This window comes from Phalacrocorax aristotelis, chromosome Z, assembly GCF_949628215.1.
Source record: "Phalacrocorax aristotelis chromosome Z, bGulAri2.1, whole genome shotgun sequence".
NCBI classification, from domain to species: domain Eukaryota; kingdom Metazoa; phylum Chordata; class Aves; order Suliformes; family Phalacrocoracidae; genus Phalacrocorax; species Phalacrocorax aristotelis.
The window spans coordinates 66,575,224-66,598,461 of NC_134311.1; the positions used below are offsets into that span (position 1 = coordinate 66,575,224).

The 23,238-nt window shown below is 41.8% G+C and overlaps 1 protein-coding gene across 1 annotated transcript in view; it reads left to right on the forward strand.

The window, feature by feature from the left end:
* PLCXD3 (phosphatidylinositol specific phospholipase C X domain containing 3) overlaps positions 1–22,790 on the forward strand; it is an 85,978-nt gene extending 63,188 nt beyond the window's left edge. The window contains exon 3 of the mRNA XM_075079055.1: positions 22,545–22,790. Within this exon, the coding sequence (XP_074935156.1) occupies positions 22,545–22,701 (157 nt within the window). The 3' untranslated portion in view covers positions 22,702–22,790. The remainder of the gene's footprint in view (positions 1–22,544) is intronic.
* The last annotated feature ends 448 nt before the right edge of the window (positions 22,791–23,238 follow it).

Here is a 23,238-nt window from a genome sequence, read left to right on the forward strand (position 1 = left end):
GAAGTTGTTTGTTGCTCAGGACATTATTTACGATTTGAAGAGCAACGGCCATGTGAGAGGGAGAACATGGTTTCTCTCAGTTGCAGCATCTGTAAAATGCTGCAACTGAGAGAGAAAAAAAGCCTGTATATATTTTACATATATATGTTATATATATACAGGTATTATATATAATATACATAAAAAATATATATTTTTATATATAAAAATAATAATTAAGATCTTAAGAAAACATTAAAAACCCAGGAAAACTTCAAGCAGACACTGTGCAACAATCCATGTTGCTTTCTGCTGCTTTGTAGGTCATGTTGTGAAAGAGCACAGTGAAGCATTCCTCCGCAGCCAACACAAGATGGTTGGTTTTGTAGCTCCCCATTGCAGCTGCTTATGGTGGTGAAGGTCTACATGTTCAAACCGCAGTAGAGCAGTCTCCTAAAACAATGCATTTCAGAAGAAGTGATGTTGTTTCTCATCCTGTTCCCTACCGTACAGATACCTAGAGAGATGGGAGACCCATGGTAACCTTGATTTAAAGAAAATAAAAACAAACAAGCAAAAAAAACCCCACCAAACACTTTCATGATCCTAAGACTGAATTAAGTAGAAGATAATGCTGATAATGCTGGCTCACAGGCTTTGCTGCTTTCATCACACTTAATACTCTGTAGGACAATAATTTGAAAGAAGGAGAAATTATGAAGTCATCAAGCTTTCTATCCTGCACAAATACAAGAGGGATAAGCTGTTGCTCATAAGCTCTTCCTAGGACCACAGCTCAGTGTTACAAAACTTTGTAACACAGCTTTCATCTTCATTACTTGAATGAGGAGAATTCAGAATTCTTGCATACGTGCACATTATGTTTTTTGGATTTGATGAAAAACCTTGAGGACTAGGAATATGTTTTCAAGCTTCACATTCTGTCATGCACAGTTTAGATGCCAAGAAATACTCTTTGATTAGCAAACGGTATGTACCAAATGAATTACGTTCCCTCTGCTTATTGAATTAACTTCACAGCAAGGCAGCTGCTTTCAGTACATCTGAAAGGCGGTTGTGAAACAACCTTTTGATGAGTGTAGATCTGTCCTTCATAATAATCTGATTTGTTTTCTGATTTGCAGTGAAATTACTAATTTTATCTCTGACAGTGGAGCAAGCATGATATTCTCTTTGTTGTCTCTGAGGTTGAATAATATAGAAGAAGAAGAATCCTTCAGAGGATGCAAAAATCCTGTGGTACTTTTAAAGCTTTTGAGAAACAGAAAATAAACACATACCCAGCTGATTGTCACTTGATTTCCAAATTAATCTCTAAGGATAATGTTCCCGGTAGCTCACATGTGACTAAATCCTTGCCCACCATGCTGAAGCTTCCCCCTTAGCAACCAAAGCAAATTAAAAAAAAATCCTGCACATGAGAATGAACCTTTGAAGTAGAGGCAAAGCATCCACACTATTAAGAAAAGGAGTGGTAAGTAGGCCACAGAGGCTGTGTAGAGAAAAGCCGACTCTGGATGCAGTCATAAACTAAGCAGGGTCAGATTTAGCTAGTGAATAGGTGGATATTATAGGAAAAATAATCCCTGGAGTTGCAAGAAGTGGAATTTTTGAGTCAGTTACTGAGGGTGCACTCCTTCTCCAAGCCATATCTCAGTCAGCTGTAGTTTTGAGTTTCTGTGTTGCTTGCAGTGTGTGATTTTATGATGGTTTTGATCCACAATTGCTTCTGACTGATGCCATTCTTAAACTATTTTATGTCAAAAAGAAAAACAACAACAGAAATGGCAGCTGGGTTTTGCTAATTGTCTGAGCATCCATCCTGCTTGTAACCTTGATGTCTGTCTCCATTATGGGCTGAAGAAGAGCAGGAGGCTTGGATGGGCTGGTTTGGGTTTAGGACTTGGAGACCCTGTAGCAGCACAGGCGGTGTGTGAGCTCTTTCACTGCTGAGGGGCAACTGTAGAGTCAGTCCCTCACTAATGTGTATGGTACAAGCATGCTTGTCCTTCACTGCGTTTGACTTTGGAGGTGGCTGTCCGTCTTCTTACTTTCTCTCTCTCTTTTTTTTTTTTTTTTTTTTTCCTAACACCCCAGAAGGCACAAACTGTCATTCTCGTATATTACTGGGGAATTTAGAAGTACTTTGGGCAATCCAGCCAAATCCTCAGTATTTCTGTTCTTCCTCAAACTATCCTTAATTACCTTCCTAGTCTTTCCTCACAAGAGGCAATCTCCGTGTTTGCACACAGAGCAGCATAGGGAGACCTTGGTTTCATCTGAAGCTTCTATCTGCCACATCAACAGGCCTGCACAGTAAAATCCCGAATGGGCTGTGTATGTTCAGGCTGATTTTGCTGGCAGGTGTTTTACTGGCATTTCATCATCAGAGCATCTGTCTGCACAAGGATTTTAGTACAGTGTTCCCTTGGTAAGTGCTGGGTGATTGTGTCTGATGGCTCTGGTCATGAACCTGGAAGAGCATTAAAATGCCACAAAATACAAGCGCACAGGATTTTTTAATAACTTTGTTAGGGAAAAGTATTTATCTACATACCTATTGGTAGCCTGCGGGATTTAGTCCAGAAAGAGAGTTGGCATGGTGATCACCAGCTCTGCAACCACCAGCTTAATGGCAGCTTGGCTTTGGGGTGTTGGTTTGGGGTAGTTGGCCTGGTGTTTTCATGTGGGGGGTGGAGTGTCTCACAGTCTTTGCTTCTATTTGGCCTGCTTTTAACTTTTATCATGTTATGTACCAAAATACCTGCTTGTATTTACAGTATATACTGTGACTATTTGTAAAGATGTTTTATGTGATCCCATCATCACACTCTGAGCACAGTCTGACCCTGCATACACAGAAAGCAGCGTTTTTCATCATGAAAAGGAAATGTTCATTCCCCCAGCCCTGCTGCTGTAAGCTGTCACTAATGTCTACTTGTCTCAAAGATTTCATGCTTCAATCTACACGGCTGCTATACTGAAATTGCATTAAGTCTGTTGGGTTTTCTTTGATCTTTCTGACATTACTTAAATCACTAAGGAAACTCTACAGCTAATAGATGCTAAGAAGTGCTGAACCTGGGAGAAATGCATTTGTTGGTGCTGGGCCTGGGTCTGCCTATCTGCTTTTACAAGGAAACAGTTCCTTGATGGGTTGGTGCCTCTCCTTTTCACCCATCAGGTGCAAAATGAGTGCAGATGTTTACAGAAACAAGCCTTTCCAGATTTATTCACAAGGTGGCTTTCAAGCTGATAATGACTTTCTGTAATACAAAGGCATTTAATACAAACTCAAGCAGACACAACCTCAGCAGGTATGACAGCATCCATGTTATGTTGTATTACTTCTTGCATGCTGCAAACCATTGCCCTCAGGACTATATGAGTAAGTAGATCTATAGGCACATCCCTGACATCTTTTAAGCAGAGAACTGGGCAGTTCTGGACTAACTAACGTGTATATGTTTGGAAGTTTGCATTTTTAATCTCTTGTGGCTGCTCCGTGGTCCTGGAGTGGTAGGATGTGGATAGAAATTGTCAGAAAAATCCTGTCAGCTCTTAAAACCCTATTGCATGTGCTGTATTATTCCTGATCAATTTGGGCAATTCTCAGCATCCTCCAAGGCCTTAGAGGGCTTTCAGTTGTATTCTAGAGAGAATGCATTCACACTGTCCCTAGAGAAGTCACCTGCATATCCCCAGTTTCTACAGTGGTGCTCTCTGCTTGGATGATAGGCTAAGGAAGCCTTAGCTACAGAAAGCCCCGGGATCCAGTGTCAGAAGGTACACCAAGCCTGCAATTAATTTGAAATGCTTCCTCATGCTTACAAACAAGTAGCCTTTGTGAACTGAATGAGCAGTTAGGCATCCAAGCTATAGCCAGAGTTGTGCTGGGAACCCTTGTGCCACATTCGTACAAAAAACCCCGGCTGGAACAGGGGGAGTGAAAAAAGCCTTGTAAATAGGGAAGGCAGCCAGACCAAAGGTCTTGGTGATGTACTGCCTTCTGTATGATGCAGAACTTGCAGAGGCTATAAAAATGCCCATGTTTTTCTACTGTTAAAACAGAGGTGATAAAGTTTGTTCCCTAGGAATTCAGTAATGTCTGTGGGATGAAATGCAATTCTTTCTTAGGCAGACAATGTAATTGTGAAAGATGCTGGTTTGATACAATATAAAGCTTATTTTTATTTCTTTTGTTCTTAAAGCCTGGAAATGTTTAACCTCATTTTATTGGCTTTTTCTTTACAACTTTACTCTTAGAGAAATGTTTCATAATTCCATTTTCCTCCAGGATTATTTTCTGGTGGGGGGGTGGGTGGCTAAGATACAAACTTCATGTAGGCAGAGATTATAATAAGAGTTTGCCTATAATTATAATGATAGCATTGCATGTATTTTCCCAGGATGTACAGTTGCTTCAATAGAGCACAGCCTATTATAGTAAAATGTCTTTCAGTATTTACCTCAGACACTAAGAAAAATAATAAAAGACGTCTTTAAGACACTGAATGATCATACAGTGGGATTTGACCTTTGGCAAGATTTTAGTATTGTAACTGTTGATCTGAGAGTTTTTGTAACTGAGAAACTGTCATCCAGAATGTATTATATCATAAAATATTGTTACAATATGAAGAAAACTGAGTGGTTAGAGTGGAGTGGGAGCCACAGGAAGATGCAGGCACTTTCCCACTGAAAACTTGTGGGTTTTGAGCTATAGCACAAGGAAGAACCTTACCATCATCTGTTTCATGGTGGGGTATTGAAACCTGCTTAACTTTATCTTTCAAACATCATGATGGTGCTCTCAGTTGTGCCAGCAAGAACTGTTGTGTAGTAAAGAAAGAATGAAATCAGATCATGAGTGATGGGCTCCTTAATTCTGCTGCTGGACAGCGAAGGGGGAGAGCAATGAACCTTTTTTCCCTTCTTGCTTGGATTTTTAAGTCAGAAACTGGCTTCTCTCCTTTTCCAGTGAGACCCATTCAAATTACAGCTCTGAGGCAATGCTGTAATCCAAATAATTCCTACAGGTATGGTAGTGTAGTGTGTTGCTGGAGTAAATGGGAAGGGATTATTTTAGCCAGTGCTTTTGCTGCCTTGTTTCACAAGGTATGAGTGGATTTTACAAAGAAACTTGCCTCCTTGTCAGCAGGCTTTTCTCAGAGCTAAGTTCATTATGGTTTGCCTGGGTTTTGCTGCTTACTAGAGGAAAGTGACAACAGTGTCACCGCTACATTCCCTGCTTTTGATTGAGGAAAATGCTGAAGCAGTGAGGACTCAACTCCTCAGTACCCTTCCCTGCTGTATCAACTGAGTCACTAGCTGTGTGGGGCTCGTGAGCACCGTCCCTGTGTCAGGAGGAGGATCTGCCTCCACTCAGGACTACTGTTGTCACATCCTTTCCTTAGCCGCCATTCATCATCTCTCTGCTCCTGTGGACACTCTTTGTACTTTGTTTTTGTTTCTTCATCTGGGCTGTTGCAAGCAGTCAACCCAGCAAGATTAATTTCTACTTGAGCTGCATGCGTGGTGATGGTTAGGATTTGGACAATTAAGATGAAATAATTAAATCTGAATCCGGAGTGTTGCCATCACCTTTGAAGTCACCACTGGGAGGAATTAGGAAAGGATGTTTTGTACCCAGAGATGCTGTTTCAGGGTGTCATTAGATGCTAGGTGGGTGGTCCTGAAGCACATGGGTGGAAGGTCATCAAGGTACTTGTGTGTTGTCTAAGACCAGCCAGATAAGCATGTGGCATGGCGAGTATCTGCACCCAGTTCGGTTTGTTAAGCATTCTTCTGCAGAAGGGAAAGGACAGGGCTCAGCCGAAGAGGAGTGAGTAAGGTGACTGCTGCAGCACTGGAAATGAGAGCTCTGCTCTCACCCTGCTCTCACACCAGGCACAGTTCATTTGAGCCTGTTGCTAGTCTCAGTGAGTGTTTGGCTGATAATGATCTGTCTCACCTAGTGGCATTTGCTGCTGGCTCCCTCTGTCAGACATCGTTTCAGTGCTATTACTGTCTGACTGTGCTAGAACAAAAGAGACATAGATCCAACTGAACAGTTTTCTCTTGGTGGAAAGCACCCTCCTTTGAACTCTGCAGTCTGAGGAACATTTGTGGAAGTAGTAATCCATACAATGAACATCTGGGATTTTTTTTCTTCTGATCTATTTCTCATGAGAGTTTTAGGTGGGCTGTTGCTTGAAAAAGATTTTCCAGCTCAGGCAGGACTTTCCTTTATTTTCTAGTAACTGGAAATGATGCATTGGATGGACTGACCACAAGACTCAGTTACTGTAATTCTCTCTCAATAACCTTCTGGGCTTCTCTCCTGCTTAGAGCCAGCATCGACCACGATGACTGTGCCACTCTTCTCAGGGTACATCTCTTCTGAGATGCAGACTCACATCTGCTTTTTTGCTTTTCTTTTTTTTGAGTGGTGTATTTTTCTCCAGGCCCATGCTTATGAACTCTTGTCACCTCTTAAATAACATGTCAACAGATATACAGTATACTAGCACGCTGAGTCATAAGGCTATACTGTCTAGCAGATGTCCCCCTGAGTCAGCACTGAGTGGAAGGGGGCAAGGTATCTCTGGCTGGTCTTTGACTCTGATGTGGGGCAGATGCTTACCAGATGCTGACCATGCTGACCACCATCAGCATCTGGTGTGAGAGGTCTGCAGGAGGAAGGGGACTGCAGCAGCTCTATGGTGAATATGCATCTTGGTCTGTATCCTACAAGAGGATCATGAGCCACCACAGGGGCACTCGTGCTTGGTGCAGAGCTGATGCGACAGGTCTGCATTTCTTTGTGCCAATAGAGTGGAGTGGTCCAGCATAACTCCATGTCACCCTGAAGGAGGAGTGTATGACTTCTCTTGGCAACCGCTCTTCCCACACCACTTGAGTGGGTGGACCTCAAGGCACGGACTGGGAGAGCAAAGTTCCTCCCACTGTAAGAGAAGATCAGGTTCGTCGTAACCACCTGAGGAAACTGAACATAGATAAGTCTCTGGGACCTGACGAGATGCATCCCAGAGTCCTGAGAGAAGTGGCTGCTGTAGTTGCCAAGCCACTCCATGATAAAATTCATGGCAGTCAGGTGAAGTCCCTGGGGACTGGAAAATAGAAATATTGCATCCAGTTTTACAAAGGGTGGAAAGGAGGACCCTGGGAGCTACCAATCTCTTGGCCTCCCCTCTGTGCCTGGGAAGATCATGGAACAGATCCTCCTAGAAGCTATGCTAAGGCACACAGAGCACAGGGAGGTGATCCGAGACAGCCAGCATAGCTTCACCAAGGGCAAGTCCTGCCTGACCAACCTAGTGGCCTTCTATGATGGAGTGACTACCTCAGTGGACAGGGGAAGAGCTACAGATGTCATCTCTCTGGACTTCTGTAAGGCCTTTGACATGGTCCCCCACAACATCCTTGTCTCTAAATTGGAGAGATATGGATCTGATGGGCGGACTGTTTGGTGGATGAGGAATTGGCTGGATAGTCTCATCCAGAGAGTAGTGGTCAGTGGTTCAATGTCCCGTGACAAGTGGTGTCCCTCAGGGGTCTGTACTAGGACCAGTAGTGTTTACATGCTGAGTGGTGCAGTTGACACACCTGAGGACCAGGATGCCACTCAGAAGGACCTGGACAAGCTCAAGAAGAGGGCCCATTTGAACTTCATGAGGTTCAACAAGGCCAAGTGCAAGTTCAAGTTCCTGCACATGTTTTGGGGCAACCCTTGGTATCAATACAGGCTGGGGGATGAAGGGATTGAAAGCAGCCCTGCAGAGAAGGACTTGGGGATGCTGGTGGATGAAAAGCTGGGTATGAGCCAACAATGTGTGCTCACAGCCCAGAAAGCCAACCATATCCTGGGCTGCATCAAAAAGAAGTATGGCGAGCAGGTTGAGGGGGGTGATTCTCCCTGTCCACTCCACTCTGGTGAGACCCCACCTGGAGTGCTGCATCCAGTTCTGGAGCCCTCAGCACAGGAAGAACATGGGCCTGTTGGAGCAGGTCCAGAGGAGGCCACAAAAAACATCTGAGGGCTGGAGCACCTCTGCTGTGAGGACAGGCTGAGAGAGTTGGGGCTGTTCAGCCTGGAGAAGAGAAGGCTGTGGGGAGACCTTATTGCGGCCTTTCATTACTTAATGGGGGACTATCAGAAAGACAGGGAGGGACTCTTTATCAGGGAGTGTAGTGACAGGACAAGGGGCAACAGTTTTAACTGAAAGAGGGTAGATGTAGATTAAAGGAAGAAATTCTTTACAATGAGGGTGGTAAAACAGTGGAAGAGGTTGCCCAGAGAGGTGGTCGATGCCCCATCCCTGGAAACATTCAAGGTGAGGCAGGACAGGGCTCTGAGCAACCTGATCTAGCTGAAGATGTCCCTGCTCACTGCAGGGGGGTTGGAATAAGTGACCTTTAAAGGTCCCTTCCAACCCAAACTATTTTGTGATTCTGTGGCCTCTTCGTTATGGCATGTCTCAACCAATTATCTATTCTGGCTTCTCTCCAGGAGGATTTTTGTTTATTGTTGATGCATCCTCTGTAATCCCTTGCTGTATTTTTACAAGCTATACAATGAATTTTTTAGTCTACCTTTTCCCTGATGGTCTGCGATGCAGTTTGTTTCATTTATGATACAGCAACCCCAGTTCATCAATGTGGAGTTCTCATTAAATAAAATATGAGATCAATTCAGAAGTTACCAGTATTACTGGAAACATGAGACTTCTCATAACATCTGCCTATTTTTGGTGCTGATCAGAACCAGTAAGACCTCTCCAAATCATCAAAACATTTTTTTTTTAAAGCTAGTTCGAGATCACATCACTGGTATATTGGTTAATATTTTATTTCCTTTTTTAGGAGTTTGGTCTACCGTTGTTAGTTCTTTTAGACATGGCAGCAAGTACATGTTTATGTAAATTGTTTCAACCCAATGATTACAAAACCATTTGTTCTTCTTCCCACTGCAGCAGCTTTTTATTGAAGACTGCAGTCTACTATTTTTTTTCCAGAAATGCATCTTTCAGTGTTTTTCTCCAGGGAGAAGTCTATTTTAGCAAAATAGTTCATGTCAAAACATTTCAACTTTGTACTTCTATTAATTCTGTCTTGTCTTCAGATTTATGTTACAGTGTTAATTGCAATATTTAATGCTGTTTCTATATTCACAACTTTTCATTTCTGTATTCAGAAATAGGTCTTGAACTTTATTTGAAGGGAAAGGCCAACATTTGTATTTGCTTTCTAATTTGAAACAAAGTCACATTTTGAAATGCTGGAGTTTCTCACAGAACAGCAGTTCTTGGTTTCAGGCCAGATCTGTTTAATACGACAGTGGGTGCATAGCACTGAAGTACCCAGCATTTACTTGCCCCTCGATATCACTGTTGATCAAGTGACAGTCTGCAGACAATATCATACTTTTTCTCTCATTCCTGATGTCCATTTTAATTTTGCATATGACTATTGGAAATTACAGTCTTATTCATTCACTATAGGGTGAATACAACTGGCCAAGCAAAATAGCAGTATTATTAACAATAATAATTCACTTGGTGTGCATCGTAGTATACACTGTAGAAGGGCACAGTTCTTCAGGGAGACACTATCATCTAGGGTATACTGTGGCACATCTCCAGGACTTTTACTTTTTTCCAGGAAAAATAAGTCAGAATCTGTTCTTAATTTTTCTCTGAGAAAGTTCAACCTCATTATTTCGGCCAAAAGTGAAATGGCCTGACTGCCTTTTTTAAAATTTAAAATTAAATAAGTCAAGGCAGACAGCATGATGGTATATGTAGTCTAGAGTTAGTGATTCAGGACTGCGCAATGTGGAAGAGTCTGACTCAGCTTTATGACTGATCTGAATTTTGCTGTCAGTCATGTTTTGTTGCCATTGATTGCATCATCTAGACATTTCAAGACTCTTGGCTACAAGGTTGAGTTAAAAGAGAAGACGACTATTAGCATTTGTTTACAAAATCTGCCAGTAAGGAATGTTAAAAAGGGTGGCTCAAAGGTCAGCAGAAATATCTACCGGAGTGAAACAAGCAGATTTTATTCCTTCTAGTGGATTCCCTTGCACAGTATAGTAAATAAATGGTACTGCTGTTACCTTAACGATGTGAGGCCCTTTTGAGTTGGTTAAAATAACTATTTATCCTGCTTATCTTCATGTTAAGTTCTGCTATGCTCAGTGTGGAGCTTGGAAGTTAGTTTTTTGTCCAGTGTTTGTATTGTCAGGATTCCTCTTGGAGCCTTCTTTGTGACTCCCGATATCACTGGGGAAGACGATTTATAAAAGCTGTAAGAAGTGGATACACTCAAGGAGAGACGAGAGCAATCTGTGTAACCTCCATAGCAGAATTGCTGAAGGACTAGCATAAACATTGCACACATTAAAGCAGACCTATGAAAACAGTGGTTTAGAGTGGAGAGCAGCAAACATAATACCCTTATCTAAAAATGGCAGGGGAATGGTCTGAGCCCTCACAAACTTTCAGGAGAAGGTGAGACTGAAGAGCTTAACTGGGAAAGAAGTGATAATTAAAGTTACAAAGGTTAATGGAAAATAGGATAAATGTTGATGATGTTTTGCCAGAGGTGGATGGTGTCAAATTATCTTAATTTGTTTTTGTAACTAAATCTGTGGAAATTTTACAGGAAAATTTTGGGATTTCAGTAACGCAGCTAGTAAAATATTATCAACCGAAATGGAATTTAGGAATAAGAAATGGAGTTGGGAACGGTTGGAAATACCAGACTGAAGAGGACATAATGGTAGCACCCCTTAAAGAGCCTGGTTGTCTTTAATATTTCCATGAAGGACCTTGGATTCAGCTGAGGGAGACTGCTAATGGAGTTTGCTGATAACACAAAGTAAGAGGCTATCATCATAACAGAGGAAAGCTGAGGGGTAACACACAACAGGAACTGGACACCTGCAGTATTTAGAAATGAGCTGGAATTCAGTGGTATAAAATGCAAGGTCACAACAATGGGAGCATGCTCTGGTAAGGTGGGATCTCAACAGGTGGGGAAGCCAGGCAAGGCAGATTCTGGAGTATCACCCATGGCTGGCTAAAGCTGAGCCCTCAGTGAAAAGCATCTGGGATAGAGAGCGGTATCCTCTTGATATGCATCGAGGCACTTCCAGCATGTGCAGAAAGGTGGTGATATTACTGCCCAAGGTGTGTGTAGGGTATCTTTTTGAATATCCTGTGCAATTCTGATCATCCATGTTCTGGGGAGTAGATTAAAATTGGCACAGATGCAGAGAGGGACTACTAACTAGGATAATCAGGGAATAAATTGCTGAAGACATTGAGAGCGCTTGTCTTGTTTACCCTAGCACAATGAAGCCTGAGAGGCTGTGTGATTACTGTCTATAAATATCACAGGGGAATAAATACCGGCGAGGGAAAAGAACAGTTTAGGCTAAAGGCCAGTGTTCTCACAAGAGCAACAGTTATGCACTGACTAAATAAATTTAGGCTGGAAGTGAGAGAAGAGCTCCCTGCCATCACAGCAGTGAAGTTTTCATCAGTCTTACAGCTGGAAAAGTGGGAGTGAGAAAGCTGACTCTTTTAAGATGAGCTCTATGAGCTTTTGAAAGAGGGACAGAGATCATTAGCAGATTCCTCCCAGGTCCCCTTCTAAGGCAGAACATCACAGCTGCTAACCCACCTTTTCAAAGGCAGCTGCGCATGGTCTTGTCCATACCACTTACTTTGTCACTGGAGATGGAAGGACAGGACTGCACAGCACAGCATTCCTCTTCTGCTAGCTTGCTTGCAGAAGCCCCGGGAGCAGTCTGGTCTTGAGGCATGTGAGAAGCCACTGCCTGGTGATGGGGAAGCAGGTGTTCTTGCAGTATTTATTGATAGCTCTACAGGTTGTTGAGGAATCAGAGAAGTCTTTGTTAGGTGGACAAATCTTCCTGACATGGGACCGCCTTGGCAAGAAAATAGCCCAGTGAGCATGTCTCCCCAAGTTGTAGCCAGGCAAACATTTCTCACTGTGAAAGAGCAGTGGATATACTGTAACATCTCCTGGGTACTGTATTTGGCATAATTATAATTGATATAATACAGGATTTATCATATGAATGCTTTGGGCTTGTTAACACTGGGTTGTGAGGAAAGCAAGTAGAAGGAATGAGGAGTAGCTCAAGGAAGGCTGCTTCTGGTAAATGATTCACAGCAATGCCCAGGATGCTATTTAGGAGGAGATTGCCTCTGGGATCCAGCTGGTTAACAAAGCTGGTTTAGCTGTGTGAGGCCAGAGCTAGAAGCCAGAAAATGTATAATGGGTAATAAGCAGCTGCTTAGTCTCCCTGTCTGGTGAGATGAAGAAGTTGTTGTGGAGGAACCAGTGGGTGTGTCATGACCCTAGGCCCCCACTGCCTGTGGTCTGGGTGCCGGGCTGGGGTGCTAGGTGGCAAAACCCTAGGTGGCAGTGACAACAGCATAATAAGGATCCTTGGTGCTGTGTATTTATTTGATACACACCTTGCAAGGGAAATTATAAAACTAACTTTGCACATGAAGGTTTGGTAGAGAAGGAGGTAGAGGAGGTTCAGTCCACTCAAAAAGGCAGTTGCTAACATAATCAAAGTAAATGACAACAGGAAGCAGAAGAGGTGGTGCTTCAGATAGAGGTACAGCAGGGAGGAAGTTTGATGCTAAACAGAAATTTGCTGAAAAAACAGATTTGTGGCCACCATTTATACTACTTGTGAAATTGAGTTAAACTTGATGCCTAATTGTATCTGAGAAAAATGTGTAGGAAAACATTTCATCATGATATTTTCTAACTTAATGTTTCAGAAATACTGAAGTGTTTTGACAGTTTCAAAACAACTTCATTATTTTAAAATGACACCTAATTTAAAATTATTTAAAGTTTAAAAGACCAAAAAGTAAGAAAAGAATGTTTAATTGGTTATATTGAACATTAACTAGACATTTAATTTTTTAATTAACTAAAAAACTATATGTTCCTATATAATTTTGTCCCCCATCGTCTCATTTCCTGACTTGTTTTAATCACATCGTTCAAATCAGAGCTGTAATTATGCCCAATTTCTGTTACCTGCATGTGAAGCCTGAAGCTCTTACTATATTCTCTGCTTCTTCTTGCTGTCCAGATAGCAGCAGTGATGAAAATTGACTATTTCCCTATACCTTTTTTTGAAGGCAATTATTTTTGTCTTAATTTTCCATTTAAACTTTGGGTGGACTGCTTTATTGTAATCTACTTGCTGATGTTTTAAAAATTAAGCAGATTTCCACCTTCTCTGAAGAATCAGAAATTGTTAAATTCCTGGGAATGCTGCAAGACCTATCTCTTTACTGCAGTTTTCTTTGATTTGAGTATGGTTATTTTCCTTGCATTTTTGAACATTACATTCAATATGGATTTTTCTATAGTATGATTGTCTGAATAATGTATTGTGGAACATACTGAGCAAGGTACTATGGCAAACAGCTGTATGCAGTTTCACTTACTTTGGTTGTGAGTTCTCTGCCACTGCAAGACTGACACTATATCTCCACTTGATGGAACAAAAAATTAGAACCACTGAGAGCTGTTTATCTGAAAGAAAATGGAAATTGCTTGGCTCTGTATTCAATAGCAAAGGATTCAAATACAGGTGAGATTTAGTTTAATTTCGAAGCACCTGCAGGAGGAAAACATTAATTTTGCAGGCTACACTATTAGACTAAAGAAAAAACCAAACCATTTTACCTATTTAATTAAGTAATTTATATTTATTGTAGTATCTATTTCAGTGGAAACTGCAATGATGTGTGAAATTCTGTTACAGGTCATGCAGTGGAGTAATGGTTCTGGCATCCAGAGGTTTCTTAAATAAAACCTGCATTCCACCTAGCTGCTGTGCTTTCCCTGATAGTGATACATACCTTTTTAGTAACTTTTCCTGCTACTTAAAAGTGAGGGTTTTTTCAATCAGTCTGATAATTCATCTGTGTCCCAAGGTTCTGAGAAGGGCGAAACACTGGTCAAAAATCACCTCTTCTTGTTCACTGTGATAGACCCTATTTCATTGTTCTCAGCATAAAATTTCAGAGTATTTTGTCCATGCACAATCTTTTTTATTATTATTCATTGCCTTTTAATGTCTCTTCTTTCTTACATTATTCAGATTTTGCATGCTCAAGAATGGGAGTTTTGTAACAAGATGCTGAGCCATCAGCAAGTGAAGCTGTGAACTGGTGAATAGCCAGGCAGCTCTGTACTTGGAGTCCCCTACCAAGTGCCCCAGCAGGATTGCTCTTTGAAAGGTCCCAGGTGACACATGGTAGCAAATCTTGGAGAAAATGAAGCCCTTGACTGAGTCTGGTGGAGGAAACCTTGGCTGTGAATAGTCTAGTACAGGCTACAACATACATCTATGACAAAGCAGTTCCTGCTCTGTAGTCAACTCTTAACACCTGATTTGAATGGTTTAATACAGTGATCCAAGTGTAATGAGTGTCTGAATTAATGATAACTCTTTAATAAAAGAACTAGAAGGTACAAGGGGAAAAGCCCCAAACCTGTATCTATTCCCTTGACTGGTGACAGATATTTTCTTATGTAAAAGAGAGGTTTTCTCTGTTTCACAGGCAGTGGAATAAGTTCCAGTACCCATTTCCATAGTCCACGTTTACTATAATTTCTTGAATTTCTTAGCCTTTTTTGAACAGTCAGATTTCAGTGGAACTGGGGCCATCACTGACTGTCTCAAGGAGGTAAACTATGCCATGTGCAGGCACCTGTGTAAATGAGTTTCAGGCTTATCTCTGGGCCGCAAAAGGTTGAAAGGAATGATGTTTGAACAGCACTTGGATCTCTCTGTTCCCCTCCATTTTCATAGCTTAAGAGTTGCACCACCATTAGGAAAATGGGAGATGTTTCTCCCCTATGTGATCTCCAAAGAGATAACTGGTTAGAAGAGTGGCTGATAAGCTCATCTAACTTCATCTGCTGGATCACTGATAAAAGCCAGCCTTTGAGCAGGCATCCTCATGGCAGGCAGTAGTTTTTCTGTTAATCTATGGACTATCATGTATTTGTCCATACTAGCGTAACTACATGTGTAACAAGATCTTCTTCAGTCATGACGTAAAAGCTAAATGCCTCACTTTGTGTGGTAGCAGTTCAAGCTTTTAGCTCTGGCATTGCCCACTTCAGTTCCCCACTACATTGACCAGGAGAGTAGCCAAAATACTGGAGTTGCCTCATTAATGAGATCTTTTGTACTACAGAGTCCACTGAGTCCTCTCGCAGCTGTCTGCATTCCTAATGCTATTAGTTAATGCCCTAGGTGCAATGGCTAAAAACACAGAATCAGGGAAGAATAGGATGTTGAACATTAATCACATCCAGAACCACCTTCTGCTGCTATTAAATATCCCATTGCATTTTTGTGCAAGCATAGAGGGGTAGGTTCAATAAAGTCAGCTGAAATGTTCTTTGAAGGCAGGGCAGAAAAGGCCCTTTTGAGCTTGTTTCTGCCTCCCTTTAAAAATGAGACCCGGAAAGCCAACAACTGTTCAATAGGAGAGCAAAGACTTCTGGCCTCTGGTGACTCTACAGAGTATAATACTGTCATCAATTACGTTAAAATATTCATCTGACCCCAGCACTGTAGTCTGTGTTTTGTCACATCAGACGGCTATTCATCTGACCCCAGCACAGTAGTCCGTATATACAGTTTCCAAAGTGTATAAAGCAATTGGAGATGATGGAATTATAGAGAAGCATTTCAGAAGAATAAATTCAGGACTGTTGGACATTCATGTAGGTAGTTCTTGCAACAAGACAGCTTGTGGGCAGTGTAATGTCCGTTCAGGGTCTGGGGAAAGGAGTTCCACTTGTGTGCCTTCAAGACTATTAATAATAAACTTTCCCCCAGTGTTCCCCAAATTTTCTGACTCTAGTCAGTCTGGCCTTGGTACTGCCAATTTTATGGCCACACTACTCTTGCCCTGTTCCTAGAGAGGATCTGAGTGGTAAGGAATCTAAGGAGTTCCTTCCCAGCCTGTTCATGCTAAGCTCATATAAATCCATGTGCTTCAGTTCATTTGTACCTCAGTTGGTCCATTCAATAATTTGGGAGGTCCTGTTATAAATCAAATCTCATCAATGAACTGGCCCATTTGGGACAGAGGGAGAGCAAATATGGTTGATTTGTTTCTGTTAATCCAGACCATTTCCATGTGCTGTTTTTTATTGTCCCTACAGTCCTATTAGTACAACTGAGAGAATGGTAAATTTTGATCAGGGAGCTGTAGCAAACAGCTGGCACATAAAAGAAGAGGACCTTTTAAACTAGTTTTGCCACAGAGAAAATTATGGTAGAATGATGTACTGTGGAATGGTACCTAAGGTTCATGTTCTACAGGGAAGCTTATTTACTGATGAGCAATAAATCTTTAGAGGAAGCAGAGTGAGGACATGATGAACACTGCTTGAGCAGCACACCTTAATGCCATTATTTTTGGTGGCATCTATTTGTGGGTTCTCCAGTTGAAGCTAATGTGGATGTATAAGGATATTTACATAGGGATGCTCTGAATACCGAAGAAGGTTGTGGCATCTCCATCAGTGGGGCTTGTAAGTGCTGATTAAATTGAACATTTACCGGGAGTGTTTGATCTTTGTGTAGTTGATCCTGCCCAGAATGGGCTGGATGAACTTGGAATGACTTTTCAAGGTTCTTTCCAGCCATGATTTTTATGATTCAGTAACACACGAGACATCCACTGTTCCCTCTAGAGCGACGAATTCTCGGCATCCCTGAAAGGCCAAAGTCAGCATGTGCTGAATTACAGCTCTGCAATTAATCAGTGTTCTTGCAAACGTGGGTAAAATTGGATAGAGGGGGGAAAAGTTAGAGAGTATAGGGATTCAGATTCAGGCTCGTGTGAGTACATCCTTCTGCAGAGGACTGCTCTTTTTCTTGAACGGTAATGCCTGTTTGCGAAAGTCTGCAAGGAGGCAGGGTGTATGCTTCACTGGAGAGGGAAGAAATGCCACATGTCACTTTGCTCTGAGCAAGTGGACCTGCTTCAGTTCTTGCTGGTGTTAGTGGTAATGGGCAGTTAATACTAGGCAGCATGGCACTCTGTAAATAAGACCACTTTCTCACTCTGGATTGGGTTGTACTGGCTCCCTGCACTCCAGAAGAAAACTCCTTCTCTGCGTTTAGTGATCAAACTCTCATTAAACAGTGAACAGCCCTTTTGTTTTATGTTTTTGAAGTTGGTTTTCCTCCTCCTTTCCAAGCTCTGCAGGGAGGAATGGCTCTTTCACCATGGGAGGTCCTGTCTTAGAGTGCTGCTGTTGTTAGTCTTCTGTCATGTTGTCAGGCTTTGATGACTCAGGCATTAAAAAAAAAAACCACCACCCCTCTTTCTGAACTAAAATAGCCCAAGAACAAATTTTTAAAGCAAATTTTAATGTAATTAGTTAGGTCATATTTTCTTTCTGAAAGCTCATAATGGGACTCACAGTTTTGCTGCTTGCACTGAAGCTATTTAAATGTTTAATTATTATTTTTGAAACAGAATTCAATACCACTGAAGTGCAATTGAGATCTTTGATAGATTAAAAAAAAAGAGACATCTTGAATATTCAATAGCTTTGAAAAGGGCTATGTGTGTTTTGTAGTTTAGGGCAGTGTTCCTCAGCTGAGTTCTTTAATGCATCAGAAGATGGTTCCTGAAAGAACTGAAAAAATTAAAATGAAATCTGTGCGCATTTCTGTTTATATGAGCAAGCAAACAGAACAGGGAAATAGAGGTAATAAAATAACTGTCAAAGCTGAGCCTAGATTTTACTGGATTGTAAATGAAAATCACTGTAGCAGTGCTATATGAGAAGGTACATGGCTCCTCAACAAAAAAAGGGCTGGAAACAGTGATGCAGGGCATGTCTGCGTGCATGATGCAAGCCATCCTGATACCCAAGCCATTGCCAAATTTTTGGTACCTCTGACTGACCTGGTGAGGTACCACCTAGAGATAAAAGCGTTGGTGTCAGAAGTAGTGTATCCACATTAAACATCTGCATGACACTATGTTGTCCAGGGTAGGGAGGTCCCTACTGTCCACATCTCCTCCACTCTCCCCCTTCTCATGCAGACTTTTTGGCGAGTCCAAGAGCCCCTACAGGAGGCTGCTGGGCAGCGTGAATGGGGGCTGGATCTGGCCCCTGGTGCGACAGCCTTGACCCAGGCAGTGGAACTGCAGCAGGATGAAAAGTGCCCCAGGTAGCGGAGCGAGAGGAGGAGATTCCTCTCTTTCTCCCCATGCAGGTTTTGCTGAAGAGTACACCTTCTCCCTTGCTCTAGGCTAAGGCAGGCAGCACTGTTCTCTGTGTGTGTGTGCGCGTGTGTGTGGCTCAACCTTACACAGTGGCCTTTGCAACCCTTAGAGGTTAGAAGTGATTCCTTCCAAGAACTGAGACTGTGGCCGCAAGGGCTGGACTGCACAGCTGCAGGACACGGCTGATTTCAGTAAGTTTAAGGGCTGACAGTATTCTGCATCTGGCAGCTTTTCCATCTACCTGGCTCTTCGTTTGTAGCATGTTGAAGTATGCATACCTCTTGTATGCGTACATTTAATTGTGGTGCTGAAACCTCACGACATATCTCCAAGGCCAGTAGGACTCCTGATCAACTCATACAGCTTTCGCTGCATCATTTACAGCAGAGGCAGCTGAGGCACAGGAGGGGTGAAAGACTTGAGGTTACCTTCAGGAGAGCTAGGGTCTGTCCTGCATGCATTTTCAATAGTGGCATTGCTGTCATTATTACCAGCTTGATACTGTTTTATTAGGAAAATTTGTTATACTAGCACAATGGAGCTGTGGATGTAGTTACAGTATGACTACATTGAGTGGTGTAACAGCAGAGTTTACTAACCTTGAGTGTCTTTTAAGTGTGGCACATACTCACATGGCTGGGCTGCCCTTGACCCTTGCAGGGTTGGGATCTGAACCATTGGTGCCAGAGCTTCACTGAGACCCTTAAGCACAGACATTAACATCTTCCATAGGAGAGCCAGGACCTGCCTAACACAGAGGCAGTGATGCTGTCAGGGTTTGCAAGCTGAGAGGCTTGCATATGCTCATGTGCAAAATCATTTCTTATCAACATTGCAAGAATATTCCCTAAGACTATAGCACCTACTGGGGTTCTGTGTGCACAGTCATGTAGGTGGCTGCCACGCAGCATGGTTTGTGTTCCTCTGACTAAAACCCTTAATGAGAACAATTACTAGTTTGAGGCATGCAGAGACTGAAAATTACAAGGACGGGTGAATGAGGTTTGTGCTGCTATCACAAAGGCACCGTGAGAAATGTTAAAGCAGGTTTATTCTAATAATTATTGAGAGCATGTAAGATATTTGTACCGAAACTGAGCGATGTGTGGTTTCTTGCAGTCATTGATGTAATCCACTTTCAAGATGGCCGTATGGGAATAAAATTATTTGTGTGGGTTTTTTCTATGAACTTCTATCATAAGCAGAGTTGCATAGCCTAGATCAATTCTTAAAGGTCAGCGGAATCTTTTGTTCAGGTATTCTTTCTTACAGGATTGTATTCATTGACTTTGCTATGCAAATAAGCTTCTTGTTGGATATTCTGATTCAATTCTTCACTTATCTTTGAATGCTCTCTAGTCTCTTGAACAAAAGATTTCTGTGACTTCATCTAACAATGTGTGTATCAGTAAAGGGTCATGCAACTGTCCCCTGTGTGAAGTATCAGTAAAATGTAAGTAACGCATTTAACTACCAAGCCTAACTGGAGATGAAATGGCAGGGCAAACTGAGTTTAAGATAGAACACTAATCAAAAAGAGGCATGACCATCTGTTAAAGACTGGCTTAATAAGAACACAGTAGGAAAAAGAAAATAGTATTTCAGTCTATATGGCTAAGTGTATAGACAGCAAAATCTATGGTCTGAAGACAGAATTGCATCAGAACCAGCTTCAGAACAAATAAAGGACACCAAAAGAAGTTACTTATGCCTCAAGGGGGAGTAGAATATCAAGGGTATCAACTTATACAGAAGGAATGAAGAAGAGAATCTGTGCCTGCCTACAATCAATCAGTTCACCTTTAAACCTGAAACTCTTTGAGCTTAAATGGAATTATATTAAAGACAAAGGCAACGTACTGCCATCCTAGACACTCGGTCTTGTGTCTTTGTCCAGGGTCCAGCAGGATCTCTTGCATGTGAACATGCAGTGGAGTTTTCAGTTTTTCTGAGCTGCCTTTTATCACCTTGGTGGTCCGTGCTGTTCTGCTGAGATCTGTTGTGGTTCTCATTGCTAACAGAGCTTGTCAAACAGTCCAGGCATTGGTGGATATTTAACACCTGACATGTGCCTGCTACAGTTCCACAGAGTGCAGCTTTTCAGGATTACATAAACTTAAATCTAAAGGTGCTTTTACATAGGAAAGTGTGTAAGCTCAGTTTTGTGAACTTGAGCGCATAGATATGTGTGCTGGTTTTAGCTAGGATAGAGTTAATTTCCTTCTGTTTTGGATTTGTGATGGAAATGTTGATGATTCAGGGATGTTTTAGTTACTGCTGAGCAGGGCTTACACAGAGTCAAGGCCTTTTCTGCCCCTCACCCCACCAGTGAGCAGCTGAGGGTGCACAAGGAGCTGGGAGGGGACACAGCTGGGACAGCTGACCCCAACTGACCAAAGAGACATTCCCTACCATATCACATCATGCTCAGTATATAAAGCTGGGGGAAGAAGAAGGAAGGGGGGGGCCGTTTGGAGTGATGGTGTTTGTCTTCCCATGTAACCATTACACGTGATGGAGCCGTGCTCTCCTGGAGATGGCTGAGCACCTGCCTGCCCATGGAAAGTAGTGAATGAATTCCTTGTTTTGCTTCGCTTCTGCACACAGCTTTTGCTTTACCTGTTAAACTGTCTTTATCTCAACCCATGAGTTCCCTCACTTTTACTCTTCTGATTCTCTCCCCCATCCCACTGACGGGAGTGAGCGAGCGGCTGCGTGGGGCTTCATTGCCAGCTGGGTTTAAACCGTGGCAATATGCTTCAGTCATACTGAATCAATGGGTGACATAAAATATGTTGCTGGGCTTAAACATGGGTTTATGGTGGATTTAAGCACTCTTTGCTAAAGGAGAGCCTTAGTGTTTTGCATTCTCCTGTAAAATCAAAGAGGGTGCTAATTATAACTGCTTGGGTTTTTCCTAAATTGCTTTAAAAAATTACTGGTTCTGCTGGCCACTGACAAGTATAATCTGTGTCTGCCAATAGTTCTGTTTTCTTTAGATCTGTTTTCCTAAAGCTTTTGGGAGCAGATTTAGGTTCAGCATGTTCAGCTTGATTTAAATTGCTGTCAGACCCACATTTTACATGTACCTTTCCTCTGTGAAAGAGGCTGTACAACATGCTAGCTGAGGGGGAATCACAGATTTATAGATTTTAGAGCCAAAGGGAGAACTCAATGTTCATCTAAACTGACTGCAGCCCTGCCCAGTCCATAGGTTCTTTTATTTAACTCAACAGCTTGAGGTTGACCGAGAGTGTATTTTTAGAATGACATCCAGGCTTGATTTAAAGATGCCAAGTGCTGCAGAGTTTTTCACAGTCGTTGGGACTTTGTTCCAACGGCCAATTACCCTTTCTCTGAACAATCTGTACCTTTTTTTTTCTTTTTTTTGAACTCGTTAACTTCTGTCTTCTGAAAGCTGCATGACTTTCTCAGCAGGACTGGGGAGCCCTTTATTTTTCCATAGATATTTATTGTGATCGTTAGCTTACATTTTCATGGTGTCAGAAAAATTTCTTTATACTCGCAAACCCAGTTAGGCAGGCATCTTTCACACCCCAGTATTCCCGTGCTAAAGTTCTGACATAATGAAAATGTGCCATCATAGAAAAGAGTTTATATGACTGTGATGCTTTTTATTTCAGTTACTAACCACTGGTTTGTGATAAAATATAATTCCTGGCTGAGATACTAATGCTGGGAAGGCAAGAGTATTCTGTATGTGCTGTGCTTATACTGTAGAAATCATGGTTGCTCCAGCATCCCCCAAAATACTATTTTCAGTATTTCCTTGAATGTGTCAAATATGCTTTGCAAATTGCTTGAGTTCTCTGTTACTCCTTTTTCCATAAACAATTCTCATGTTGTTATATGGCCAGATGATATTGAAAAGGTATCTGGTCTATGCCCATGCCCCTAGGCAAGACCAATAGTTACTGTGAGCCTGTATGACCTTCCTTTCATTTGTTTTTACTGAGAAGTTGAAATACAATCAAGATATTATTTCCACAGAGAACAAAAATTATAAAAAGAAGGGTTTTCAAAAACCCTGAGCAGTAACCTTTCTCATACCATTCCCTTAGAAATCAAGTAAGATCAATGGGAGTCACTGTTGTTAAAACCTGCCTCAATGCATTTGTCCTGCTGCTTTATGAGTAATTATTGTTCCTGTTTTCTCCTTAGGGCTCTTCCTGCAATGATGCAGTGGGTCCGAACTCAGAAACCAGGAGAAAGTGGTGTGAATATTATCACTGCAGATTTTGTAGAACTTGGTGATTTTATCAGCACAGTCATAAAGCTCAACTATGCCCTGGATGAAGGTGAAGATGACACTACTTGATAGTACTATAATATGTGTGTTGTTCCATTATTTAGAATTAAAAAAAAAAAAGATTGCATTTTAAAAGAATTTTATTGTAAAACACTGATCTTCCTGAGGTGTTTAGGGCTTTAGTGGGTGGGTGTAGGGGAAAAGTTTTAATCTATTATGATCATTTTTTACATTTGTGTTTCATGTCAAGAGCAAAACTGAACATGTTTACAGTATTTGATAAAAGAAGGCCATTTCCATGTTTTGTGTGAGGTACCAAATACGACTCATGTGTCTTCTATGGCTATGAACAGTGCCAAGAAATTTGCTGCTTTTGGAGCAATGGGGTGTATATTGTTGTCTGTCTGCTCACAGCAGGACTCCTGACGGTGTGAGCATTACACCAGGAGTCTAAGGACAGTATATCTGGCCTGAAAATTTTAAGCTGCTCCACTTCATCTCTAGGTGGTTTAACTGATCATATTTATCAGTGAGTTACAGGTTCAAATGCCTTTGCGAAGTAAATCCAAAGTCATGCCTCTGATACACACATAATCAGTGGACAGT